The sequence below is a fragment of the Podarcis muralis genome, chromosome 7, assembly GCF_964188315.1.
Source record: "Podarcis muralis chromosome 7, rPodMur119.hap1.1, whole genome shotgun sequence".
NCBI classification, from domain to species: Eukaryota; Metazoa; Chordata; class Lepidosauria; order Squamata; family Lacertidae; genus Podarcis; species Podarcis muralis.
In genome coordinates, this window is record NC_135661.1 from 10,675,569 (window position 1) to 10,698,175 (window position 22,607).

Sequence of the window (22,607 nt, forward strand, 5' to 3'; positions counted from 1 at the left end):
AGGTTCGAATCCCCGCGACAGGGTGAGCTCCCGTTGCTTGGTCCCTGCTCCTGACAACCTAGCAGTTCGAAAGCACGTCAGAGTGCAAGTAGATAAGTAGGTACTGCTCCGGCGGGAAGGTAAACGGTGTTTCCGTGCGCTGCTCTGGTTTGCCAGAAGCAGCTTAGTCATGCTGGCCACATGACCCGGAAGCTGTACGCCGGCTCCCTTGGCCAATAAAGCGAGATGAGCGCCACAACCCCAGAGTCATCCACGACTGGACCTAATGGTCAGGGGTCCCTTTACCTTTACCTTTAAGCCACTGAAGGTAATGGGGCGCTTTATATGTCCAAATGTCCTTTGCCAAAAACAAATTGTCACTGTTTTTTTTTGTGTTGAATATATATGCTATATGGTAATTTATGGACCTAATAGGTATCTAAAGCCGTTTGCACATAACAAAATATGTATTTTATCAAAGTAATTGTTGAACTGAAATACAATTAAGAAGTATATTAATAGTGATATGGGGGGTGCAAGAGAGTGGGGCCCTAAGCTATAGCTTGTTTAGCTTATATGTAAATCTGGCATATTTACCCGCATACTTATATGTAAATCTGGCATATTTACCCGCATAGGTAATATTTACCCGCATACTTGCACCCGCATAAGGACGCGGGTGGCGCTGTGGGTTAAAGCCTCAGTGCCTAGGACTTGCCGATTGAGAGGTCGGTGGTTCGAATCCCCGCGGCGGGGTGCGCTCCCGTTGCTCAGTCCCAGCGCCTGTCAACCTAGCAGTTCGAAAGCACCCTCGGGTGCAAGTAGATGAATAGGGAACACTTACTGGCGGGAAGGTAAACGGCGTTTCTGTGTGCTGTGCTGGCTCGCCAGATGCAGCTTTGTAACGCTGGCCAAGTGACCCGGAAGTGTCTCCGGACAGCGCTGGCCCCTGGCCTCTTAAGTGAGATGGGCGCACAACCCCAGAGTCTGGCAAGACTGGCCCGTACTAAATCTGGCACTGCTGGGCCCAATGGTGTTGAATGTTTAAGTCCCATTTCCACAAATTGCCAAAAAACATGGGCCACTGTGCCACCGGAGCACGATTTCTGTTCTCATCCTGAAGCAAAGTTCTTAACCCGAGGTACTATTTCTGGGTTAGCAGAGTCTGTAACCTGAAGCCTCTGTAACCTGAAGCATCTGTAACCCAAGGTACCACTGTATATGTTTTGACTCCACAGAGTGGGAACTGATGGAGACAGGATGTTTATGTTACTGTGTTCTGTGAAATGGGACTATTGTCCTTTGTTCTTTTTCTCTTTGCTGTCTGATGCTAGAGAGAGAGGGAGCCATCTTGCAGTGCTCCGTGTGTGTTTATATGTAAATAAAGTAGATTAGCCAAAATGCTGAGTTGTTGAGGTCTGTTATGCAACTGCGCAGACTCTGCGGATCCCTAAGTGTGCCGGTGTCGGTTGGCATCGGTCACTGTAATGTTGCTGAAGAAAGCTTTTGAAGCTCCTGAACAAACGACTCTGCCAGGGTCCTACTCGAGTGTCTCTGCCAGGGTCCTACTTGAGTGTAGGCTGAACTCCTGACAGGTAAATGCAGCATCCTGCAGACCTGCAGCTCACCACCAGGGACACACATATCCCAAGACTATGGGTTTGAGTCCCACTAGCTCCTGACAGCCACCTGGCCATAATCTTGAAAAGTACTTTCCATTGAAAGAACTGGGATTGGAGCTCAGATTTAATATGCAAAAGCCGAAGTGAGCAAGGATACAAGATGATATCATAATATATACGAAACAATAAATACAACTTTAATTAACACACTGAGAAACAATATTATGTAGAGAAGATCGCACATGGGTGAAGGGAAGCAATGGATCGGGAAGAGGGAGGCATAGGGCGATACTTGGAAAATTGTCAAGGATACATAGGTGGATTTAAGAGGCAAATAACAAGGAGTTAAAAGAAGAAGTTTAACATTAAAGAGTAGAAAAACAAGAGAATTTGGTAGAAATGAAAATATGTGAGTCATGTTTTTGCTTATATTCTGGTTTATTTTGGATGTAAAGTCTTCTGTTGAAAGGACTGAACATAAAATAAAATAAAAATAATCATGAAAAGTATTTTCTGAATTGTTAGGTTTATGGAAGAGGAAGTGGAAGTGGCAAAGATTGTCAGATGTGAGTTCAAGTTTCCAAAGTTGTTGTTACCCTAGGTAACAGTGATACAGTAATACGCAGTGGCTTTCTGTAGTGAGTGAGATGTAGTGAGTTTGCAATATTAATTTTCTCGTTAATCATTTAGTATTTATTGATGATTTAAACTATGTTTTATGGGTGCTTTTTGCTGATTTGTGTATACATGTATACTGCCTTGATTTTGTTTTTTAATGAAAGTGTGAATTATGAATGCGTAAGTAAATAAACAATGACATAGGGGGTTTGGGTGCTTTGAAGACCCAAAGTCGGAACTTCAAAGCGCCTCGCAGGCCCTGCTAAAACAGAGGGGTTAAACCTATGTTTTAGAAACTGTTTAAACCTGCTGTGATCAGGAAGGAGTTTGCATTGAATCCTGCCAAACTGAGTAGGATTTAACCCCTGGATGGGGAATCACTGAGTGCAACCAACAGATAATTGAGCCCCACTCATCAGCTGATATCCCTGACCCATCAAAGTGACATCAGCTGACTGACAGCTGGATGGTGGCTTTCAGAAAATGGTCTCATGTGCCTAATTTGAGTTCCTTGGCCCATGGATCATACATTTCCCACCCCTCACTTACTTCTTCATTAGTTGCTCTCCACAAGATCCTCTTTAAAGCTCCAGGTGGCTTGGGGCCAAAATTTCTGAACTCAACACAAGGGCCTTTTCTTTGAATTTGACTCTTACAGGATGATTGTTGACATGGGACAGAGACTTTCTGTGGTGGCCCGTCTGTGGAATGCCAACATGACTGTCCTTTCAGCAACAAGTGAAGACATACCTGCTTACTTAAAGACTTTTTGTAGGCGTTTAATGCTTTTTAGCTTTCTCTGCTCTTTTTAGCAGTCTCTTTCGAGAGTTAGGAACCCCACAGAGATCCCCAGAAACACCACTCCAAAGGGGGAGAAAGAGAAAGAGCGACATGCTAAGCCATCAGAGTGGGAGCAGCTCAGAAGACTGGAAGAGAGACCAAGGCCTCTGGGTGGCTCAAGGCAGAACTTGGCTTCACCTCAGATCAGCTGAGCCACAAGTGGAAGGCAAGCGCCCTGCAGAATGAAAAACCTTATGCGTGTTTGCAGAGCAGCTATATATATCATAGTCTTCACCCTTTAATATATTTCATGTAGGGAAGCCGTACTGGCGCATAATGCATCACATGGCACACAGCCTTCAAAATTGCAGCAAGCCTGCTCTCTCCCACTCAGTTGGATCTACCTGCAATAATGATGGCCAGAATACTTCCTTTTTTTATGTTTAAAATTTTTATGATTTACCAACAACCAAAACACAAAGTGTGAAACCCCCCAGGTGACAGATACATTGGGTATACATAATCAATAATAACATATTCAAATCAACCATATGTACAATTTTATAAACGTTAATACTCCTCCATCCACAAAGTTTATTTGACTTTTAACATTTTAATTGCCCCAAATTGTTCAAACCTACCCAAATAATTCAATATCTTCTCAAACCATTCCTCCTCTTTCTCACTGACCTTAAACCCTTTCATTCTGTGTATCTTCACAGTTAGATATTCTAAAATTATAATATTCAATTTTTTTCCTCCATTGGTTCACCCCAACACTTCTACATTTTTCCAGTTACTCGCTATAACCTGTCTGGCCGCAGTTACCATCCATTTTACCCATTTACATTCCTCTTTTGTTTTGAACTCGGTGCTACTCAGACTAATAAGAACCATTAATTTAGATATTCCCACCTTCCTACCCAGAATTTCTATACCAATCTGTTTCCAAAATTCATTAACGAATGGACAATCCCACCACATATGACTGTACGTTCCCATCACTCCACATTTCCTCCAACAATTCTTACTTCCAGATTTTGTAATATGATATAACCTTACAGGTGTATAATACCATTTTTGTACCAACTTCAACCCCTGTTCCTGGATTATCCCAGAGGGTCAGCAGACTTCCTCTATAAACATACCACATTTCGCTCTATAAGATGCACCAGACCATAAGGCGCACCTAGTTTTTGGAAGAGGAAAACAAGAAAAACAATATTCTGAATCCCAGAAGCCAGGACAGCAAGCGGCAACGCTGCGCAGCGATCCTGCTTGCTGTCCTGGCTTAAGGGATAGCCGCGCGCAGCTTCTCCCGGGCAGTGGGATGAAGGCTTCCATTGCCTGGGAGAGGCTGCGTGCGGCTAAGGGTCCCCCAAGAGCCGCACTCCCTTTAAAGAGCGTGCGGAGTGTGTGTGCGGCTCCTGGGGGCTTTTCCCCGAAGAGCCGCACACACGCTCCGCGCGGCTCTTTATAGGGCGTGCTGAGCAGAGCCTCCTGCCTGCATTCGCTCCGTAAGACGCACACACATTTCCCCTTACTTTTTAGGAGGATAAAAGTGCGTCTTATATGGAAGAAGACTGGAAGAAATTTAAAGACTATTTGCAGAAATACTGTAAAATTAATGAATGTTAAAATGATGTTGGATTGAAAATAAGTGGTATTGGTAACAAGGTTAATAAGAATATGCAAATATGGATTTCATAATGGATGAAAATACATAGTAATAATAGGTTAAGATATAGAGTTAAGATAAATGAAAGAGGGTAAGGATTTGCTGAATTGATTATGTAAATGGGAATACAAAAAGGGAAGGTGTGAGGAGGTCAAGGAAACAAGCAAATGAGTTTAAAGATATTGAAAAATTGATTTATTTTTAAAGTTTTTCTTAGCGATTTGTTTTTTGTATTTTGTATTTTTTTTTCTTTTATGTATTTTTTGGTAATTCCTGTATTTTTCTTGTTATCTTTTTTCTTCTCCTTTCTATGTTTTCCTTTTAGTTTGTTAATTTTTGTTTTAATTTTCTTTATTCTGTAAACCTATGTTTTTTGTAAAATGCTAATAAATATCTTATAAAAAAAAAGAAAAAAAGAAAAGTGCGTCTTATAGAGCGAAAAATACGGTACTTGAGCTCTGAGAGGAGGGCAGGCAGGGAGGCTGCACCTGGGCTCATCTCCCACAACAAATGAAACAAAGTGATCCTCTCATTTCCCATCCACCCCCTTCATATTCATTCATTCATTCATTCATTCATTCATTCATTCCATCCTCTCCTTTCACTGTGCATTTTTCTTGTTCTTGAGGCTCAAGATCACCTGATCATATGCACTTTCTCCAAGCCCATTTTGATCTTGCACGGGGGCATAAGCTGCCGCCATCTTAGGCACAGAGTAGTCATCCAAGCTTGGGTTGTAGGGGTATTCGTGGCCGATAGGGTCCTCAGGAGTGGCCTGCACCTTCCAGGCGTCCCCTGTGAACTCCTGAGGCTCATCGTACACCAGGTGGGCCAGACTCTCTGGGTCATCATAGATGTGGTGCAGCCCCAGAGAGGCAGGGGACAGGCCCAACCCTCTGGTCCTGGCATGCAAGCCGGCTGCCCCCGGTGGCTCCTCGGTGGCAGGCAAGGGGAAACAGCTGCCACCTGAGCTTCCCAACGACTTGGGGATGGCATCAAATGGCTCCGAGTACTCAGACATTGATTCCTGCTGGGGTTCTCGCCTGTGGTGGGCATCAGACCCCTCCATGTAGGGGCAGTTGGTGCTGGAGAGAGGGCAGCTGGCCGTGGGCTTGACTAACCTGCCCTTTGCTGGTCTTCCTTGCCAGGTGGACTCGAAGGAGAGGGATTTGGTGCCCGCAGTACGGAATGACTGCCCTTCTACCAGCACAGTGGCTTTCGCCCCCTGGGCACCTTCGACAGGCTTGGCTGGGCTGGCGGCCCCGGCAAGAAGGGTGGCAACTGAAGATGCACTGGAGGAGTTCCTCTGAGCGTTGATGGCACCTTCAATGACCTGGATGATCTCGCTGCCCTGCTTGGTGGCAAATTCAAAGCTGCCTTCTCCAGAGGCACATCTCCGCCCAGCTTCAAAGGAGAAGATGGCCTAGGAGAAGAAACACAAGGTCTCCTGGGGTCAGTCTGTAGGGAGGGACAAGTGGACCAGCAGCTTGAAATGCTCCTCTCTGCTGGGCAAAGTCAGGTGAGGCCCATCAAGGTAAGCAGAGAGTCAATGGCACCAGGTGAAAATGATGTATAGATGGTACTTAACCCCTGTAAAACTAGCTGTTGAATAAATGTTGAAATACACATTTATTAAGAAACCAGAAGCCTTTCTACTTGGAATAATAGGTTTGGAATTGCCCCAAAAAAGATGTTAGATTGTTTTTGTATGTCACAACTGCAGCTAGAATTTTGCTGGCCAAAAACTGGAAACTACAAGAAGTACCAACAGTGGAGGAATGGCAGATGAAGATGATGGATTTTTCGGAGCTAGCCAACCTGACCAGAAGAGTCCGTGACCAGAGGGAGGAGGAGCACCAAGAAGAGTGGAAGAAATTCAAACTTCGCTAAATATGTTAAGATAATATACCATATTTTTCGCTCTATAAGACGCACCAGACCATAAGACGCACCTAGTTTTTGGAGGAGGAAAACAAGAAAAAAAATATTCTGAATCTCAGAAGCCAGAACAACAAGAGGGATCCCTCTTGCTGTTCTGGCTTCTGGGATAGCTGCACAGCCTGCATTTGCTCCATAAGATGCACACACATTTCCCCTTACTTTTTAGGAGGGACAAAGTGAGTCTTATAGAGCAAAAAATACGGTAAATAGAATCACTTGTGAGTACCAAATAGGCTTAGGATTTGAAAATGTGATGTGTAAAATACTATGTTAAAGTTAAAAATGAAAAGAAAGAAAGATGTTAATTGACCAAGTAAATTTTATGTGAAAATAATTTTGGAAAAGTTACAATGATTTATATGGAAACTCAGCCAGGGGGATTTGAGGAAGTCACCTAACAATGTTAATAAAAGTGGAACTACTATAATCAGGTTAAATGTTTGTCGGTTTGCTTGTTTGTTTTTTGATATTCTTTTTTCTATCTGTTCGTTATAAATTTGGAAAACTAATAAAAAAGGGGGGGGGAGAGTCAATGGGACCAGGAGGCTAGAAGACCGGAGCTCCCATAACAATTCTCCATCTTCTAACAACATAGGAAGAGCCTGCTGGATCAGGCCAGGGACCCATCTAGTCCAGCACCCCCTTCTCACAGTGGTCAACCAGATGCCTCTATTGGGAAACCAGCAAGCCCAAGAACCACACCACCTGTGGTTTCTGGCAACTAGTATTCATTAGCATTGCTGCCTCCAATTGAGGAGGCAGAACAGAGCCACCATGGCTGGTAGCCATTGATAGCCCTCTCCTCCATGAATTTATCCAATCCTCTTTAAAAGCTATGCAAGTTGGTGGCCCTCACTGCTTCCTGTGGGACTTAAAATGCTCCTCTCTGCTAGGCAAAGCCAGGTGAGACTTAGGACCGCCAAGGTTGGGTGGCAGATATTAGGTAGGACCAGGAAACTGTGAGATGGGGAGTTTCCATCACAGCCCTCCATCTTCACATCTGGTTCAGCCCAAAGACATCACCCTAAAGAACTCAAACACAGAATTGTAGAGCTGGAAGAAGCCCAACCGGTCATCTAATCCAAACCCCTGCAATACAGGACTTACTTCCTCTGCATGGTTCCTTCCCTGGGATGTGGGAAGAGAAGAACTCAGGGCATCCTGCAGGAGGGAGAGTGGAGGGGGGGCAGGAAAGCCCCACCCAGCTGGCACAAAACTTCCTCCAAAGACAGGAAATGGCTCTGCAAAATCATGTGTGATGGCTGGGATTCGGACTCGGATGCTGAACCTGAGGGATCCCAGCCTGCACAGGATTCCCCGCCTCCAGAACCAGCTGAGCCGGGGCTGGGGCATGAGCCTGAAGGGTCCTCACCTGTGCTGGGTCCTCAGGTGCAGGCATCAGCTGAGTCTGCTCTGGCTCCTGAGGTGATGGAGGACCCATTGCCTGCAGGTGCTCCACTCTCAGCCCCGTCAGAGGAAGCAGAGGTTGCCTCTGGGTCCGGTAACCCTCCAGCCTCTCCTGAGCTGCAGAGGCTCAGGGCAGAGAGGCGGAGGGAACTAAGTTCCCGCAGGAGGAGTGCTCACCTCCAGGCCAGGAGAGGCGAGTCACCTGAGGATCGGGGCCACCCCATGCCTCGGGACAGATAAAAGCCAGCCAGCCCCAGTCCCAGGTTGCGGGAGCAACGTTGTTGGTTGCTAGTTCCTGCCTTAACCCTGTCCTGCTTTCCTGCCTGAGCTCCTGACCCGCCCTGGCTCCCTGCTTGCAAGCCTGTTCCTGACTTCACCCGACTCCCTGCCCTGCACCCAGCTTCAGCTACTACGGACTGCCTCCACGTTGCACCTTTGACCAGGGACCGGACTTGGACCTCGCCTTAGGTAACCCACGGGACCAGCACATCATGATTCCCCCACTACTACCCATTTCACAGACTTGGCTCCTATCTCAGCTCCCTCCTCCACTTCCCCAGGGGCGTACCATCTCCTACTGCCACCCAAGGTGGGTGCACACTGTCAGTGGAAAACCAGGTGAGCAGGACAACCCTCCCCCCCTTAAACAGCCAGGAAGGAACAGCAAGGAGGCAGGGAGCGGAAACACATCTGGAAAGGAGGCACATCTGGGAGGCATGGTCAGTGGAAAGGAGGCAACACCAGGCCACTGGCAACTTCCTATCCACACCACCAGGTCCGCTTAGGAACAGCAACTGTCTGGCATTGCACACCTGAAATGTGCTGCACTGGAGACAAACGCCCCACAGCCATTACCTTGTCATGACCGAACCTCCGCAGGAACTTGTACGGCCAGGTGTAGATCACTTCCCCCGCTTGCTTGTCCCGCAGCTCCAAGGCATCCGCTTTGGCACAGAGAAAGAACATGCCCCAGATCTGACAGCGCTCAGAGGCCTCGGTTGCCCTCACGGCCACAGGAAACTGCCTCTCAGCAGCTGGAAGGAAACATAAGAACTTAAAAAGATCTTGGCTGCGGTATCAGGCCAATGGCCCATCTAGTCCAGCATCCTGTTAATAATAATAATAATAATAATAATAATAATAATAATAATAATAATAATAATTTATTATTTATTATTTATACCCCGCCCATCTGGCTGAGTCTCCCCAGCCACTCTGGGCGGCTCCCAGTCAGTGTTAAAAACAGTACAGCGTTACATATTAAAATCTTCCCTGAACAGGGCTGCCTTAAGATGTCTTCTGAATGTCAGGTAATTATTTATCTCTTTGACATCTGATGGGAGGGCGTTCCACAGGGCGGGCGCCACTACCGAGAAGGCCCTCTGTCTGGTTCCCTGTAGCCTCACTTCTCGCAATGAGGGAATCACAAGAAGGCCCTTGGCACTGGACCTCAGTGTCTGGGTAGAACAGGAGATGCTCCTTCAGGTATACTAGACCGAGGCGGTTTAGGGCTTTAAAGGTCAGCACCAACACTTTGAATCATGCTCGGAAACATACTGGCAGCCAATGCAGATCTCTCAGAACCGGTGTTATGTGGTCCCTGTTCTTACGGTGGCCAACCAGATGCCCTAATGCAGGCATAGGCAAACTCGGCCCTCCAGATGTTTTGAGACTACAATCCCCATCATCCCTGACCACTGGTCCTGTTAGCTAGGGATGGTGGGAGTTGTAGTCCCAAAACATATGGAGGGCCGAGTTTGCCTACGCCTGCCCTAGTGGGACACATGCAACTGGTATTCAGAAGCACTACTGCCTCAGACAAGGGAGGTAGGCATAGCCATCATGGCAATTGGCCCCCATTCTTTCCCTGTGGCAGCACCCAAACTTTGGAACTCCCTGCCTATTCACACGGGGCAGGTGCCTTCTCTGTGCTTTTTCTTGGCGCCTGCTAAAAAACATTTTTGTTTAGAGAAGCCTGCCCAGACATGTAGTATTCTGCTGTATGTTTTAGTTAACTGCTGAGTTTATCTTCTGAACGTTTTAAATAGGGTTGTTTTTTTTTAATTTATTGTTTTATTCTCTTTGCAAATCTGCTTTGAAATGTTTTCTCCCTCTTTTTTACAATTGAGCAGTGCATAAATTTAATGAAATAAAATGGAATTCCGTGTCATCGCAGGCTTCTTTCCAATGCCCGCTTTCTAAGGTGCAGGTTCCGCCCAAGGACAGTGAAGGTGTTGTCAACAAAAATTGGCCTTATTCCCTTATGGGGTACACAAGAGCTCTTATAGAGTCCTTTGTAGGTTCTCCATCGGTAGGAGAAAATAACAGAGGCCAGCCAGAGAATATTAAGAAGCTAGTAAGCCTGATCTTTAGGGGACGCGGGTGGCGCTGTGGGTAAAAGCCTCAGCGCCTAGGGCTTGCCGATCGAAAGGTCGGCGGTTCGAATCCCCGTGGCGGGGTGCGCTCCCGTCGTTCGGTCCCAGCGCCTGCCAACCTAGCAGTTCGAAAGCACCCCCGGGTGCAAGTAGATAAATAGGGACCGCTTAGTAGCGGGAAGGTAAACGGCGTTTCCGTGTGCTGTGCTGGCTCGCCAGAGCAGCGATGTCACGCTGGCCACGTGACCCGGAAGTGTCTCCGGACAGCGCTGGCCCCCGGCCTCTTGAGTGAGATGGGCGCACAACCCTAGAGTCTGGCAAGACTGGCCCGTATGGGCAGGGGTACCTTTACCTTTAAGCCTGATCTTTATTAAAGCTGTTGCAACAGGGTGCTCCCCTCACACACAGGAGGATGGAGGAGGACCCAGAACAAAGGTCTGCCCGCCCTTATATAGACTTTTGGAATTGCCCACCCTCGATTGCCCACCCTCAAAGTCCACATCACCCCCAGAAACATCATACATACATCACAGAAGGGGGCGGTCTAAAACAGAATCCTGAGTGTGTTGTTTATCTCCTGTCTGGCAGGTTACTAAAGGTAAAGGGACCCCTGACCGTTACGTCCAGTCGTGGCCGACTCTGGGGTTGCGACGCTCATCTTGCTTTATTGGCCGAGGGAGCCGGCGTACAGCTTCCGGGTCATGTGGCCAGCATGACTAAGCCGCTTCTGGCGAACCAGAGCAGCACATGGAAATGCCGTTTACATTCCCGCCGGAGCAGTACCTATTTATCTACTTGCACTTTGACGTGCTTTCGAACTGCTAGGTTGGCAGGAGCAGGGACCGAGCAGTGGGAGCTTCTGTCGCTGAGATTCAAACCTTATAACTACTTAATTCCTGAATCCAGGTCACAGGTCTCAGGCTCACCCTATTCACACCTTAAATGTGCCCTTGAAGCAGGATTTGTGAGCACAGAGACAATGGGCAGGTTTTTTCAGTTCTTCCCTCCTTGCAGAGAAACGTTTGGTCAGTTTGGGAGAGTCAAAATGGTTTCAGGACTGTCTTCCTGTACTGTTTCAGACATGCGGTTTATGTATTTACGTACGAGTTTGCCTTGTACATTTAATTTATATATTTGAGACCTTAAATTCTTATAACAAGGACAAGTGGGGGGAGGGAGGAGGGCAGGAAATGGGGAAGGTACGATAAGTGCCTGGGGAGCATCAGGCAGCCGTATCGGTGTGAGCCCTGCACGGCCCGCAAAACCACAGTCAGGAAGAGGGCAAGCGAGAGCTAAGGCGGAGGCAGATTTTCCATGACGCCGCCTCGGTCAGAGTGAGCACTTTACATGCCAGTTCTTGGAAGACAGGCTCCACTGTGGTGCACGCTGCATGCATGCCTGTTGTTGTTGTTGTCATTTAGTCGTTTAGTCGTGTCTGACTCTTCGTGACCCCATGGACCAGAGTATGCTAGGCACTCCTGTCTTCCACTGCCTCCCGCAGTTTGGTCAAACTCATGCTGGTAGCTTCGAGTACACTGTCCAACCATCTCGTCCTCTGTCATCCCCTTCTCCTTGTGCCCTCAATCCTTCCCAACATCAGGGTCTTTTCCAGGGAGTCTTCTCTTCTCATGAGGTGGCCAAAGTCTTGGAGCCTCAGCTTCAGGATCTGTCCTTCCAGTCAGCACTCAGGGCTGATTTCCTTCAGAATGGAGAGGTTTGATCTTCTTGCAGTCCATGGGACTCTCAAGAGTCTCCTCCAGCACCAGAATTCAAAAGCATCAATTCTTTGGCGATCAGCCTTCTTGATGGTCCAGCTCTCACTTCCATACATCACTAGCATGCATGCCTAGCCCCCACCTTTGAGCACAGAGCCCCAAGGAGAACAGAACATCGTCTTGGTTCAAACTCTGGAGCTCTAAGTTGGGCAGCTGGAGATGCAGAGCTGATCCTTTCAGTCTTTGCCCTGACACAGAATCATGAAACTGTAGAAGCGGAAAGGAACCCCACCCCCCAAGGGCCAGGTAGTCCAATGCAGAATCTCAGTTAAACATAAATCTGCTCTCAGTTTGGCTGCTTGCAAGTGTTGTAAACAATTTGTTTACAAGGCCTCTCCTCCTCCCAGAGGGGAGGGGTTGTGAGGAGGGCAGCTTCCCGCAGGGGCAGGGAGGCGTTTTCGGCTCCCTGCTCCTGATTGCCTCTGCTGCCGCGGCCAAGCCTTCCAGCCGACCAATAGGGCCTGCTGGTGGGCGGGGCTAGCCACATTTAAACAGCCGCGGCAGCGCTCAGCTCCCAGTCTGTTCCTGCTTTCTTCGGATCTCCCGCCCTCCCTCCCTCTTAGGTCAGTTTCTTTTTGTGTATTGACGTTGCTATGGACTTCGGTTGGTTGCCTTGGTTGCCCAAGGGGCCTGGTAGGACTTCTTTTATCCATTTGGCAAATTGGCACCAGCCTCTTGGTTTTTCCACCTGCCTCGTAGCAATTCGTCACAACTTTCTGGTATTGGCGGTTAGGCATTGGAATATGTGTGCTGTGTTGGAGGATTGGGTATGGGCCATCATCTACCCCTCCTCTTTTGGGTATTCCGCTAAAGGAATCCGGCGGTCGTAGATCCTGTCTGATGCCCTGCTGGTGGCTAGGGCCATGGCACGACCCCCGGTGACGTCATGGGGGAGCTTCCAGTTGTATTTGCATCAACAAGCTCCTCCCATTGGTCCTGTATACCTGAAGGAGCGTCTCCACCCCCATCGTTCAGCCAGGACACTGAGATCCAGCGCCGAGGGCCTTCTGGCTGTTCCCTCATTGCAAGAAGTGAGGTTACAGGGAACCAGGCAGAGGGCCTTCTCAGTAGTGGCGCCCACCCTGTGGAACACCCTCCCTTCAGATGTGAAGGAAATAAGCAGCTATCTTATCTTTAAAAGACATCTGTTTAGGGAAGTTTTTAATATTTAATGCTGTATTGTTTTTAATACTCGATTGTAAGCCACCCAGAGTGGATGGGAAAACTCAGCCAGATGGGCAGGGTATAAATAATATATTATTATTATTATTATTATTATTATTATTATTATTATTATTATTCCTGATATGACTCCCGGCTGTGCAGGGTGGAGTCTGGTACAGTGGTACCTCGGGTTAAGTACTTAATTTGTTCCGGAGGTCCGTTCTTAACCTGAAACTGTTCTTAACCTGACGCATCACTTTAGCTAATGGGGCCTCCTGCTGCCGCTGCACGATTTCTGTTCTCATCCTCAAGCAAACTTCTTAACCTGAGGTACTGTTTCTGGGTTAGCGGAGTCTGTAACCTGAAGCGTATGTAACCTGAGGTACCACTCCGTATTGCAGTTTCTTACAATGCCTAAGCGAATACTACTCCCATGCTGTAACCAATAAAAGCCCTCGACTCACAACACAAGCACCATCTGTCAATGGCGGCAGCCCCTTCCTCTTGGCTCCCTGCACAACTAGGGCTCTCTTGCTCTCCCCTCCTACCTTTGCAGGTGGTGCTGTACAGGGAATTCTCTGCCATGGAGAGAGCAGTGGGAGACGTGGCCTTGCCCTTCAGGAGTTCCTTCTCCAGCATCACTTTCCAGTCTTCAGTGCTTCTCTAAAACCCAAAGAGAACATATTGTTACCAGAAAACAGCGGGGTGTGTGGCTTCTACAGCTCAGCTCCCCATTAAGGGACTCAAGGGTCCCCCACGTTCCATATCAGAGGAACCTCAAAGAAGAGGAACCTCAGAGAAGCCTCAGCTGAGGGAGGATCCTGTGAAAGCAAGGCAGATCTTTATTTTCCTGTTACAACAAACAATCTCTTCCACACCTTAGGTAGGAGGCGAGGACCCTGAACAAAGGTGTGAAAGAACTTTTAAAAGCTTTGGAAATTTCCCAGCCCCTCAGCCAGATAAAGGGACCCCTGCCCATACGGGCCAGTCTTGACAGACTCTTGGGTTGTGCGCCCATCTCACTTAAGAGGCCGGGGGCCAGCGCTGTCCGGAGACACTTCCGGGTCACGTGGCCAGCGTGACATCGCTGCTCTGGCGAGCCAGAGCCGCACAAGGAAACGCCGTTTACCTTCCCGCTAGTAAGTGGTCCCTATTTATCTACTTGCACCCGGGAGTGCTTTCGAACTGCTAGGTTGGCAGGAGCTGGGACAGAGCAACGGGAGCGCACCCCGCCGCGGAGATTCGAACCGCCGACCTTTCAATCGGCAAGCCCTAGGCGCTGAGGCTTTTACCCACAGCGCCACCCGCCTCCCACTTTGCAGAGGGATAAGCCCCTTCATTCCAAGCAGTTAGTTGTTTTTCACTTGTAAATCCTGTAAATAAACAATCTAGAAAGGCGTTTTCCTGCTACCAAAGAGAAATATTTGAGGTGAGAGTCCAAATGGCTCCGGGATTGTTCTCCTGCACCATTTCAAACTATGGCTTATGTACCTATGTGTGTGCGCCCACCCTGTGTATTTATGAACATTTATTTTATTGTTTCGACACCTTAGAATTAGAGGGGTTTGTGCATGCTTTGGTTGTTTCTCACAAATATAAGAAGAGCCCTCTGCTGGATGGAGCCAAAGGGGGCCCATCTAGTCCTGTCCTCATGGTGGGGTGTTCCCTCAGCCTCCTCCCCTCTCCTTGGGAGTCCTCAGAGCAGCCACTGCTGCCATCCTGGTCTCTGGGCTATATCCCCTGCCCCAGAGAGAGGTGCCCCACAGGGGCCTGGGCCAGCCCCAGAGGCACCATTTGCCTGGGGAGCTTATAGCCAGGGCTGCTGCAAAAAACAGTTGTGCAAGCCTTTGGGAGGCAGAGACGCCAGAGGACATCCGAGGAAGGAGGGAAGGAAAGAGGGACAGAGGCCAGTGTTGCCCACTGCACCCCTGACCATCATTCGGGTGCCCCAGGGTACCACAGCACACTGGCTAAAAACCATTGGTTTAGACTCACAGCGGTTCTCAACCTGTGGGTCCCCAGATGTTGTTGGACTACAACTCCCATCATCCCTGAGCTCTGGCCTTGCTACCAAGGAATGATGGGAGTTGTAGTCCAACAACATCTGGGGACCCACAGGTTGAGAACCGCTGCACCTCAAAGGGAATCCCAGAAGCAGGATATGAACACAACAACAGCCCTCTCCCCTCTCCATATTATTATAAGAATTCTAAGGTCTCAAATATAAAATAAATATTCTTAAATGCACACATATCTAAATATATGAACTATGTGTCTGAAATAGTATGGGAGAGCAATGATGAAGCCGTTTTGATTCCCCCAATGACCTCAAATATTCCTCTGCAGTAAGGGAGGCAAATGGGGAAAGTCTTCCCATTCTCTTTTTGCTTGCAAATCCTGTCTTTAGGACATATTTGTGTATGAATAGGGTGAGCCTGTGACCTGGACTCAGGAACTAAAGTATTCACAAAAGAATGGCCAGGCTGCCCAGGTAAAGCCATCAGTGACCATTATCAGGTATCCTGCCAGACAGGTTTTCTGCTGTAGACCACCTTCTGTGATGTATGTATGATGTTTTGGGGGGTGGTCTTGGGCTACAGGGTGGGCAATATCAAAAGTCTATATAAGAGCTTGCACACCAATGTTCTGGGTTCCTCTCCTCCCTCCCTGCGTGTGGTGAGCGGGAGACCCTGTTGCAACAGTTTAATAAAGATCAGGCTTACTAGCTGCTTTGCTTCTTAATATACTCTGGTTGGCCTCTGTTCTTTTCTCCTACTGATAGGGCTCTATACAGGCTCTTGGATACCCCATAAGGGAAAAGGAGCAGTTTTTTTCTTTTAACAATAGCCTCCTTCGTGAATTTGTCTAATTCTCTGTTAAAGCCATCTCTGGTTTCCAGTCAGAATGACCAACAAGTGTTTTCCCTATTTTCCCTAACATAATGTCACAATGTATGGTTGCATAAGTTTTGTTTAAATCAGTTCTCCAGAGCTTTTGCTTTAGCTTAAACAAAACTCGATACACTTGCTAGTTTATCATGCTTTCTTTTATTCTTGCAAAAAAACACAACCCTCCCTGCAATCTTTCCCTTTAACTGACTAACTTTGTTCTTTATGACATTATCTGTTGCTGTACACCTGTATTGAAGCTACTGCATGGAACTGTACTAAAAGCTGGTAAGGTAAAGGTAAAGGGACCCCTGACCATTAGGTCCAGTCATGGCCGACTCTGGGGTTGCGGCACTCATCTCGCTTTATTGGCCGAGGGAGCCGGCATACAGCTTCCGGGTCATGTGGCCAGCATGACTAAGCCGCTTCTGGCGAACCAGAGCAGCGCACGGAAACGCCGTTTACCTTCCCACCGGAGTGGTACCTATTTATCTACTTGCACTTTGAGGTGCTTTCGAACTGCTAGGTTGGCAGGAGCAGGGACCGAGCAACGGGAGCTCACCCCGTCGTGGGGATTCGAACCGCCGACCTTCGGATCGGCAACTCCTAGGCTCTGTGGTTTAACCCACAGCACCACCCGCGTCCCTAAAAGCTGGTAGTTTTTTAAAATTAATAAAAATTGTGCTCTATTGAAGAAGAAAAAGCAATCTTTGGTTGGGGGTCATCATCACTGCCTCCTGCGACAAGGCGTTCCAAAGTTTAACTATATGTGAAGAAGGATTTCATTTCGTCAGTCCTCTGACAGACCATGGGCCAGTGAAAGGCAGTTCCACACCTCCCTCTGCATGAGACATGACCTGTACTGCCGAGTGCCATTTTCCTCACAGTGAAAGCATGCTTGCACAGCTCCAGGATCCAGGCCTCCGCCTCGGCCCTCTCAGCAGCCAGCAGGTAGCATTTCTCGGTGGTCTCCAGGAAGAAAGGCACTGTCTCCTTGGGGCTGCCGGTCTCTCCACCTGCCTCAGCCACCTGCACACAGTCCTCCAACTTGATGATGCGTCTGCTGCTATCCCCTTTCTTGGCTTTCTCCACCGACTCCAGGAGCTCAAGGCGAGCCGGGGCACAGGCGCTTTCCCTGTACAGGACAGCCCAGAACCTCCGCCATTTCTGAGGGGGAGAAAAAACGCACACAAAGGTTTGTTTCTCTAGTCATAAAAAAACCTTTGTATACTGCAAAAGCAGAGACATCACCATGCCGACAAAGGTCCGTATAGTTCAAGCTCTGGTTTTCCCAGTAGTGATGTGTGGAAGTGAGAGCTGGACCATAAAGAAGGCTGATTGCCGAAGAATGGATGCTTTTGAATTCTGGTGCTGGAGGAGACTCTTGAGAGTCCCATGGACTGCAAGAAGCTCAAACCTCTCCATTCTGAAGGAAATCAGCCCTGAGTGCTCACTGGAAGGACAGATCCTGAAGCTGAGGCTCCAATACTTTGGCCACCTCATGAGAAGAGAAGACTCCCTGGAAAAGACCCTGATGTTGGGAAAGATGGAGGGCACAAGGAGAAGGGGACGACGGAGGACAAGATGGTTGGACAGTGTTCTCGAAGCTACCAGCATGAGTTTGACCAAACTGCGGGAGGCAGTGGAAGACAGGAGTGCCTGGTGTGCTGTGGTCCATGGGGTCACGAAGAGTCGGACACGACTAAACAACTAAACAACAACAACAAAGTTTGAAAGAAGTGCTAAGGCGATATCTCTCCAAGATTTCCAGGCAGGGCCTTGACACGCCCACAACTGACAAATCTGAGGTGGTTTGGGACCCTCTATTTCCCCCGTATTTCCACATGGTTTATACATTTATTTTATATATATAAGACCTTAAAATTCTTATAATACTAGCAAGGGTGAAAAAGAGCAAATGTAAAAGTTCATGGGGAGAAGGAAACTGGGGTGACTCTCTCTCTCTCTCTCTCTCTCTCTCTCTCTCTCTCTCTCTCTCTCTCCCCCCCCCCTCTGTGTGTGTGTGTGTGTGTGTGTGTGTGTGTGTGTGTTTAAGCCCTGTGTTCATCTCCTGCCTATGGAAAGGCTGGGCTCTATCCAGCCTGATCCTTAAAGACTCAGGGCACAGCCTGCGCATTGAAGAAATTCGCCTGTTTTCTTTCTCTTCGTTAAGGGTATTTTTCATTTGCCCTTTATCAAGCAATTCCCTAGGTGAGTTACAATAATTTATACGTTTGGAGGCAAACTGGGGCCAAATTTCAGAGGGAACAGAGCAATTTTTAAAGGGTTTTCAAAGGACGGGAGAGGAAAGATATCTGGAGCCTGGTGGAAGTGATCCCTGAGCTTCTAGCCTCAAGCAAAAAAGGAGGTTCGAGGCTGGAGGAGGACTAGCTGGTCTTTTTTTTTTGCTAAATTGTATTAATTTATTAACAACAACAACAACAAGTGCAAGCCTAACAAAAACAAAAAGGAATACAAAATGTAAACCATAAAGCATCACAGCCTGGAAGGACAACAATATACAAATCCAGCAGAGCTCCAAAGGAATAATAAAGTATTAACTCATACAAAGGTTCCATTTACAAATCATAAATATGTATAAATATAAAAGCATTCCCCACTTGTGAGTTCCATCATTATTGAGAAGAAAGGTTCTAGTCTTAAATGTCTGAGCCAGGCATTTACATACACTGGTGGCAGTGCCGAAGTTACGTATAAGCTAAACAAGCTATAGCTTAGGGCCCCACTCTCTTGGGGGCCCCAAAAAAATTAAAGGAAAAACAACAACTGGATGTACATTTCCAAAATATAAGATAAAAAACAAATAAAATAAAACCTACATGCAGCAACTGTGTTTTGTGTTGTGTAGGCTCCTATGATGTAAGTAATGGGGCCCTCCTGCTCCCTAAAATATCACTGGTTTGCTCATTTCTTTATCAATTACTTTGAGAAAATACATATTTTGCTATGTGCAAATGGCTTTAGATCCCTATTAGGTCCATAAATTACCATATAGCATATATTCAACACAAAAAACAGCGACAATTTGTTGTTGACAAACGACAGCTGGACATATAAAGGGCCCCATTACCTTCAATAGCTTAGAGCCTCATCTAATCTAAATCCGACCCTGACTGGTGGCAATGAGTGACTACAACTCTCAGAATTGGCATAAGAAATGAAATAATGCTCTCTGTCTCTCTTTCTATATATATTTTCACACTCTGCCTTTTAGATACTTTTAGTTTAAGGATGTATCTGTTCAAGAAGGGCAATTTGCCAAACCCTTGAACACCAGCAATCCAAATTCTTAAGATGAAATGCCTTATAGAGTTTGTCAATTCAGCCCTGAGCTGCTGTTAGGAGAGATGAGAAATCAGTTCTTTGCTTTTCAAATCCTGTTCGGTTTCCATAGACAGGTTCAACAGAGCCAGGTGCAAAAATGGAACAATAATTTGTTTGGGTATCTCGAACTCAAAGAAAGGCTCTGCTAAAGAGAAATCATTAATACATGAAACATTATTTTTTAAAAAAAAAAATTCCTATCTAAAATGTATAACCTTTTGCTAGATTTGGACATGATTGATGTGAAAGTGGAAGAGACAATGATTAAATGGGCACGAGACTTTGGCCACACAATGTATTTAGAGCAAAGGGAGAAACTTTGGCAGGAAGATATAAGGTTTACTGCCTGTAGTACAATAAAAGAAAATTTCATCTAAATGTTCTACAGGTGGTATTTAACACCAGTCAAATTATCAAAAATCTATAAACTGAAATCCAACCTCTGTTGGAAATGCAACAAGGAAGCTGGTACAACAAAGCATATGTGGTGGAGTTGCACCCCGATTACCGGTAAGTACTTCTGGGGAGAAATACGTGAGGAGTTGAAAAAAATGCTTAAAATCCCATTAACGAAAAAACCAGAGGCTTACCTACTGGGCTTCCTTTTAGGAAAAGAAATACCAAAATCGAAAAAAAGAATTTTCTTATATGCGACCACCACAGCCAGGATAGTAATAGCGTCTAAATGGAAAGCTAAAGAACTACCTACCAAGGAGGAATGGCTTCTCAAATTAAATGAATATTTAAAATTGGCTAAATGAACAGCATCCATACGACAGCAATCGAAACAAAAACTAAAAAAATGAATGGCAATGCTTTGATGATTATATGACAAAATATTGCTCTTAAAAAGACATGCTAATATGCTCAGATTAAGAATGTAAATGCATCAAAACAATGAATTGTTTGGGTATCAAAGAGATCTTAGCGAACACCTTGTTCCAACATTCAGTGAGGAGAAGCCAGTCTTACCTTCCCAAAGGTCTGGTGCTGGAGCAGGTAGAGCAAGCCTTTCTTTACTACTGTCTCTTCCATGGTTAAGGAGGAGCAGCGGCAGCAGCAGCAGGTGGGGGACACACAATGTCTCCTTGGCCCCACTCCTGGCCTCTCTGTGGGTGCGCCGCGCACTCAGCACTGCTCAACAAGGCTCCGTTTTCCTTCCTCCACCACCCTCTCTCTCTCTCTCTTTCTAAAAAGCGTTTTCACGTCAGCTTCCTGTGGTTGCGGTCTCATCGAGAAGGGCAGAAGCTGAAGACACAGATCACTGTGCCATATGTACACAGAGAAAAGCATTTCTCACTCTCGCTCAGCAGTAGAACTCCTGGACACCCAATGAAGCTGAAGGTTGTAAAATTCAAGGCAGATGGAAGGTAGTAGGTCTTCATGCAGTGCATACATGTGGCTTAGGGCTTTCGTATCTATGGGACTGCCTCTCCTGGTATGCCCCGCAGAGGACCTTAAGGTCCATGAATAACCATAGTTTAGAGGTCCCAGGCCCTAAGGAAGTCAGACTATCCTCCACCAGGGCCAGGGCCTTTTCAGTGATGGCTCTGACCTGGTGGAATGCTGTGTCCCATGAGACTAGGGCCCTTCAGGATTTAACCTCCTTCCGTCAGGCCTGTAAGACAGAGCTATTCTGCCTGGCCTTTAATTTGAATTCAGCCTGATCTTTTATTTTCCTTCCCTTCCCCTCCCCTTTTTATGAAGATCACCCGTTCTGAGACCCCACAGCAAATTCTCCCCTGGCCTCCTTGCTGGCCCAAGTAGGACCAATTCAGCCAGATAGCACTGGGGATTATCTGATTGATTTTTGATTTATATTGTTATTCATGTTTTTATACTGTATTTTATGCTGCTTTTATAATTAAGTGTTTTAAAGTGTTTTAAATTTGTTGTTAGCTGCCCTGAGCCTGGTTTTTGAACTGGGACGGGCAGGGTATAAAATAATAATAATAATAATAATAATAATAACAACAACAACAACAACAACAACAACAACAATGATGGAACTCACACCCACATGAGGCAGTGGTGGCTTCCAACTTGAATAGCTATAAAAGGTAAAGGTAAAGGGACCCCTGACCATCAGGTCCAGTCGTGACCGACTTTGGGGTTGCGGTGCTCATCTCGCTTTATTGGCCGAGGGAGCTGGCGTACAGCTTCCGGGTCGTGTGGCCAGCATGACAAAGCCGCTTCTGGCGAACGAGAGCAGCGCACAAAAACGCTGTTTACCTTCCCGCCGGAGCGGTACCTATTTATCTACTTGTACTTTGACGTGTTTTTGAACTGCTAGGTTGGCAGGAGCAGGGACCGAGCAACGGGAGCTCACCCCATCGCGGAGATTCAAACCACCAACCTTCTGATCAGCAAGTCCTAGGCTCTGTGGTTTAACCCACAGCGCCACCCGCGTCCCTAGCTATAAAAGAGGATGAGGCAAATTCATGGAGGAGAGACCTATGAACTAGCCATGACAACTGTGCTCTGTGTCTGCAGCTGGAGGCGACAATGATTCTGAAGGCCAGTCCTGGAAACCACAGGAAGGGAGATTGTACTCGAATCTTGCTTGCTGGTTTCCCACAGACACCTAGTTGTTCACTGTGAGAACAGGATGCTGGACAATATGGGCCATTAGCCTGATCCAGCTGGCTCTTCTGATGTCCTTATGATAGCCCTCTAAAAGACAGGGGCTGGGCTGGAGGGTCCGTAGGATCCCTTCCAACTTTTACTCACAGATCCTCCTCCATCCACAGCGCCAAGGGATTCAGGCCGACTCCACAGCCAACGCGGATCTCCGTACCCCGAGAAATTCACACAGAAGTATTTCAGTTGACACAGAAGAGCCCTGCAGCTGCATCAGGTCCAAGATTTCCACAACAGTGAAGCAGGAGCTACAATGGGAAACCCACCAGCAGATCCCAACACAAGATCCCTCTCTGACAGTTGCTCCAAAGCGACTGGTATCCAGGGGCAGATTGTCTCCAGCAATTAAGACATAACGTAGCCATCATGGTTGGTAGCCACCAACAGCCTTACTA

General features: G+C 47.1%; 1 protein-coding gene across 1 annotated transcript; it reads right to left on the reverse strand.

The window, feature by feature from the left end:
* Positions 1–1,992: 1,992 nt before the first annotated feature.
* Positions 1,993–21,243, reverse strand: DOK2 (docking protein 2). Its single transcript, XM_028742165.2, has 5 exons — positions 20,545–21,243; positions 17,113–17,394; positions 13,888–14,002; positions 8,881–9,059; positions 1,993–6,100 (listed from the first exon to the last, which is right to left on the reverse strand). Exons 1-5 carry the CDS (start codon positions 20,605–20,607, stop codon positions 5,279–5,281), a joined length of 1,461 nt encoding a protein of 486 aa, XP_028597998.2. The 5' UTR covers positions 20,608–21,243; the 3' UTR covers positions 1,993–5,278.
* Between the last annotated feature and the right edge of the window lie 1,364 nt (positions 21,244–22,607).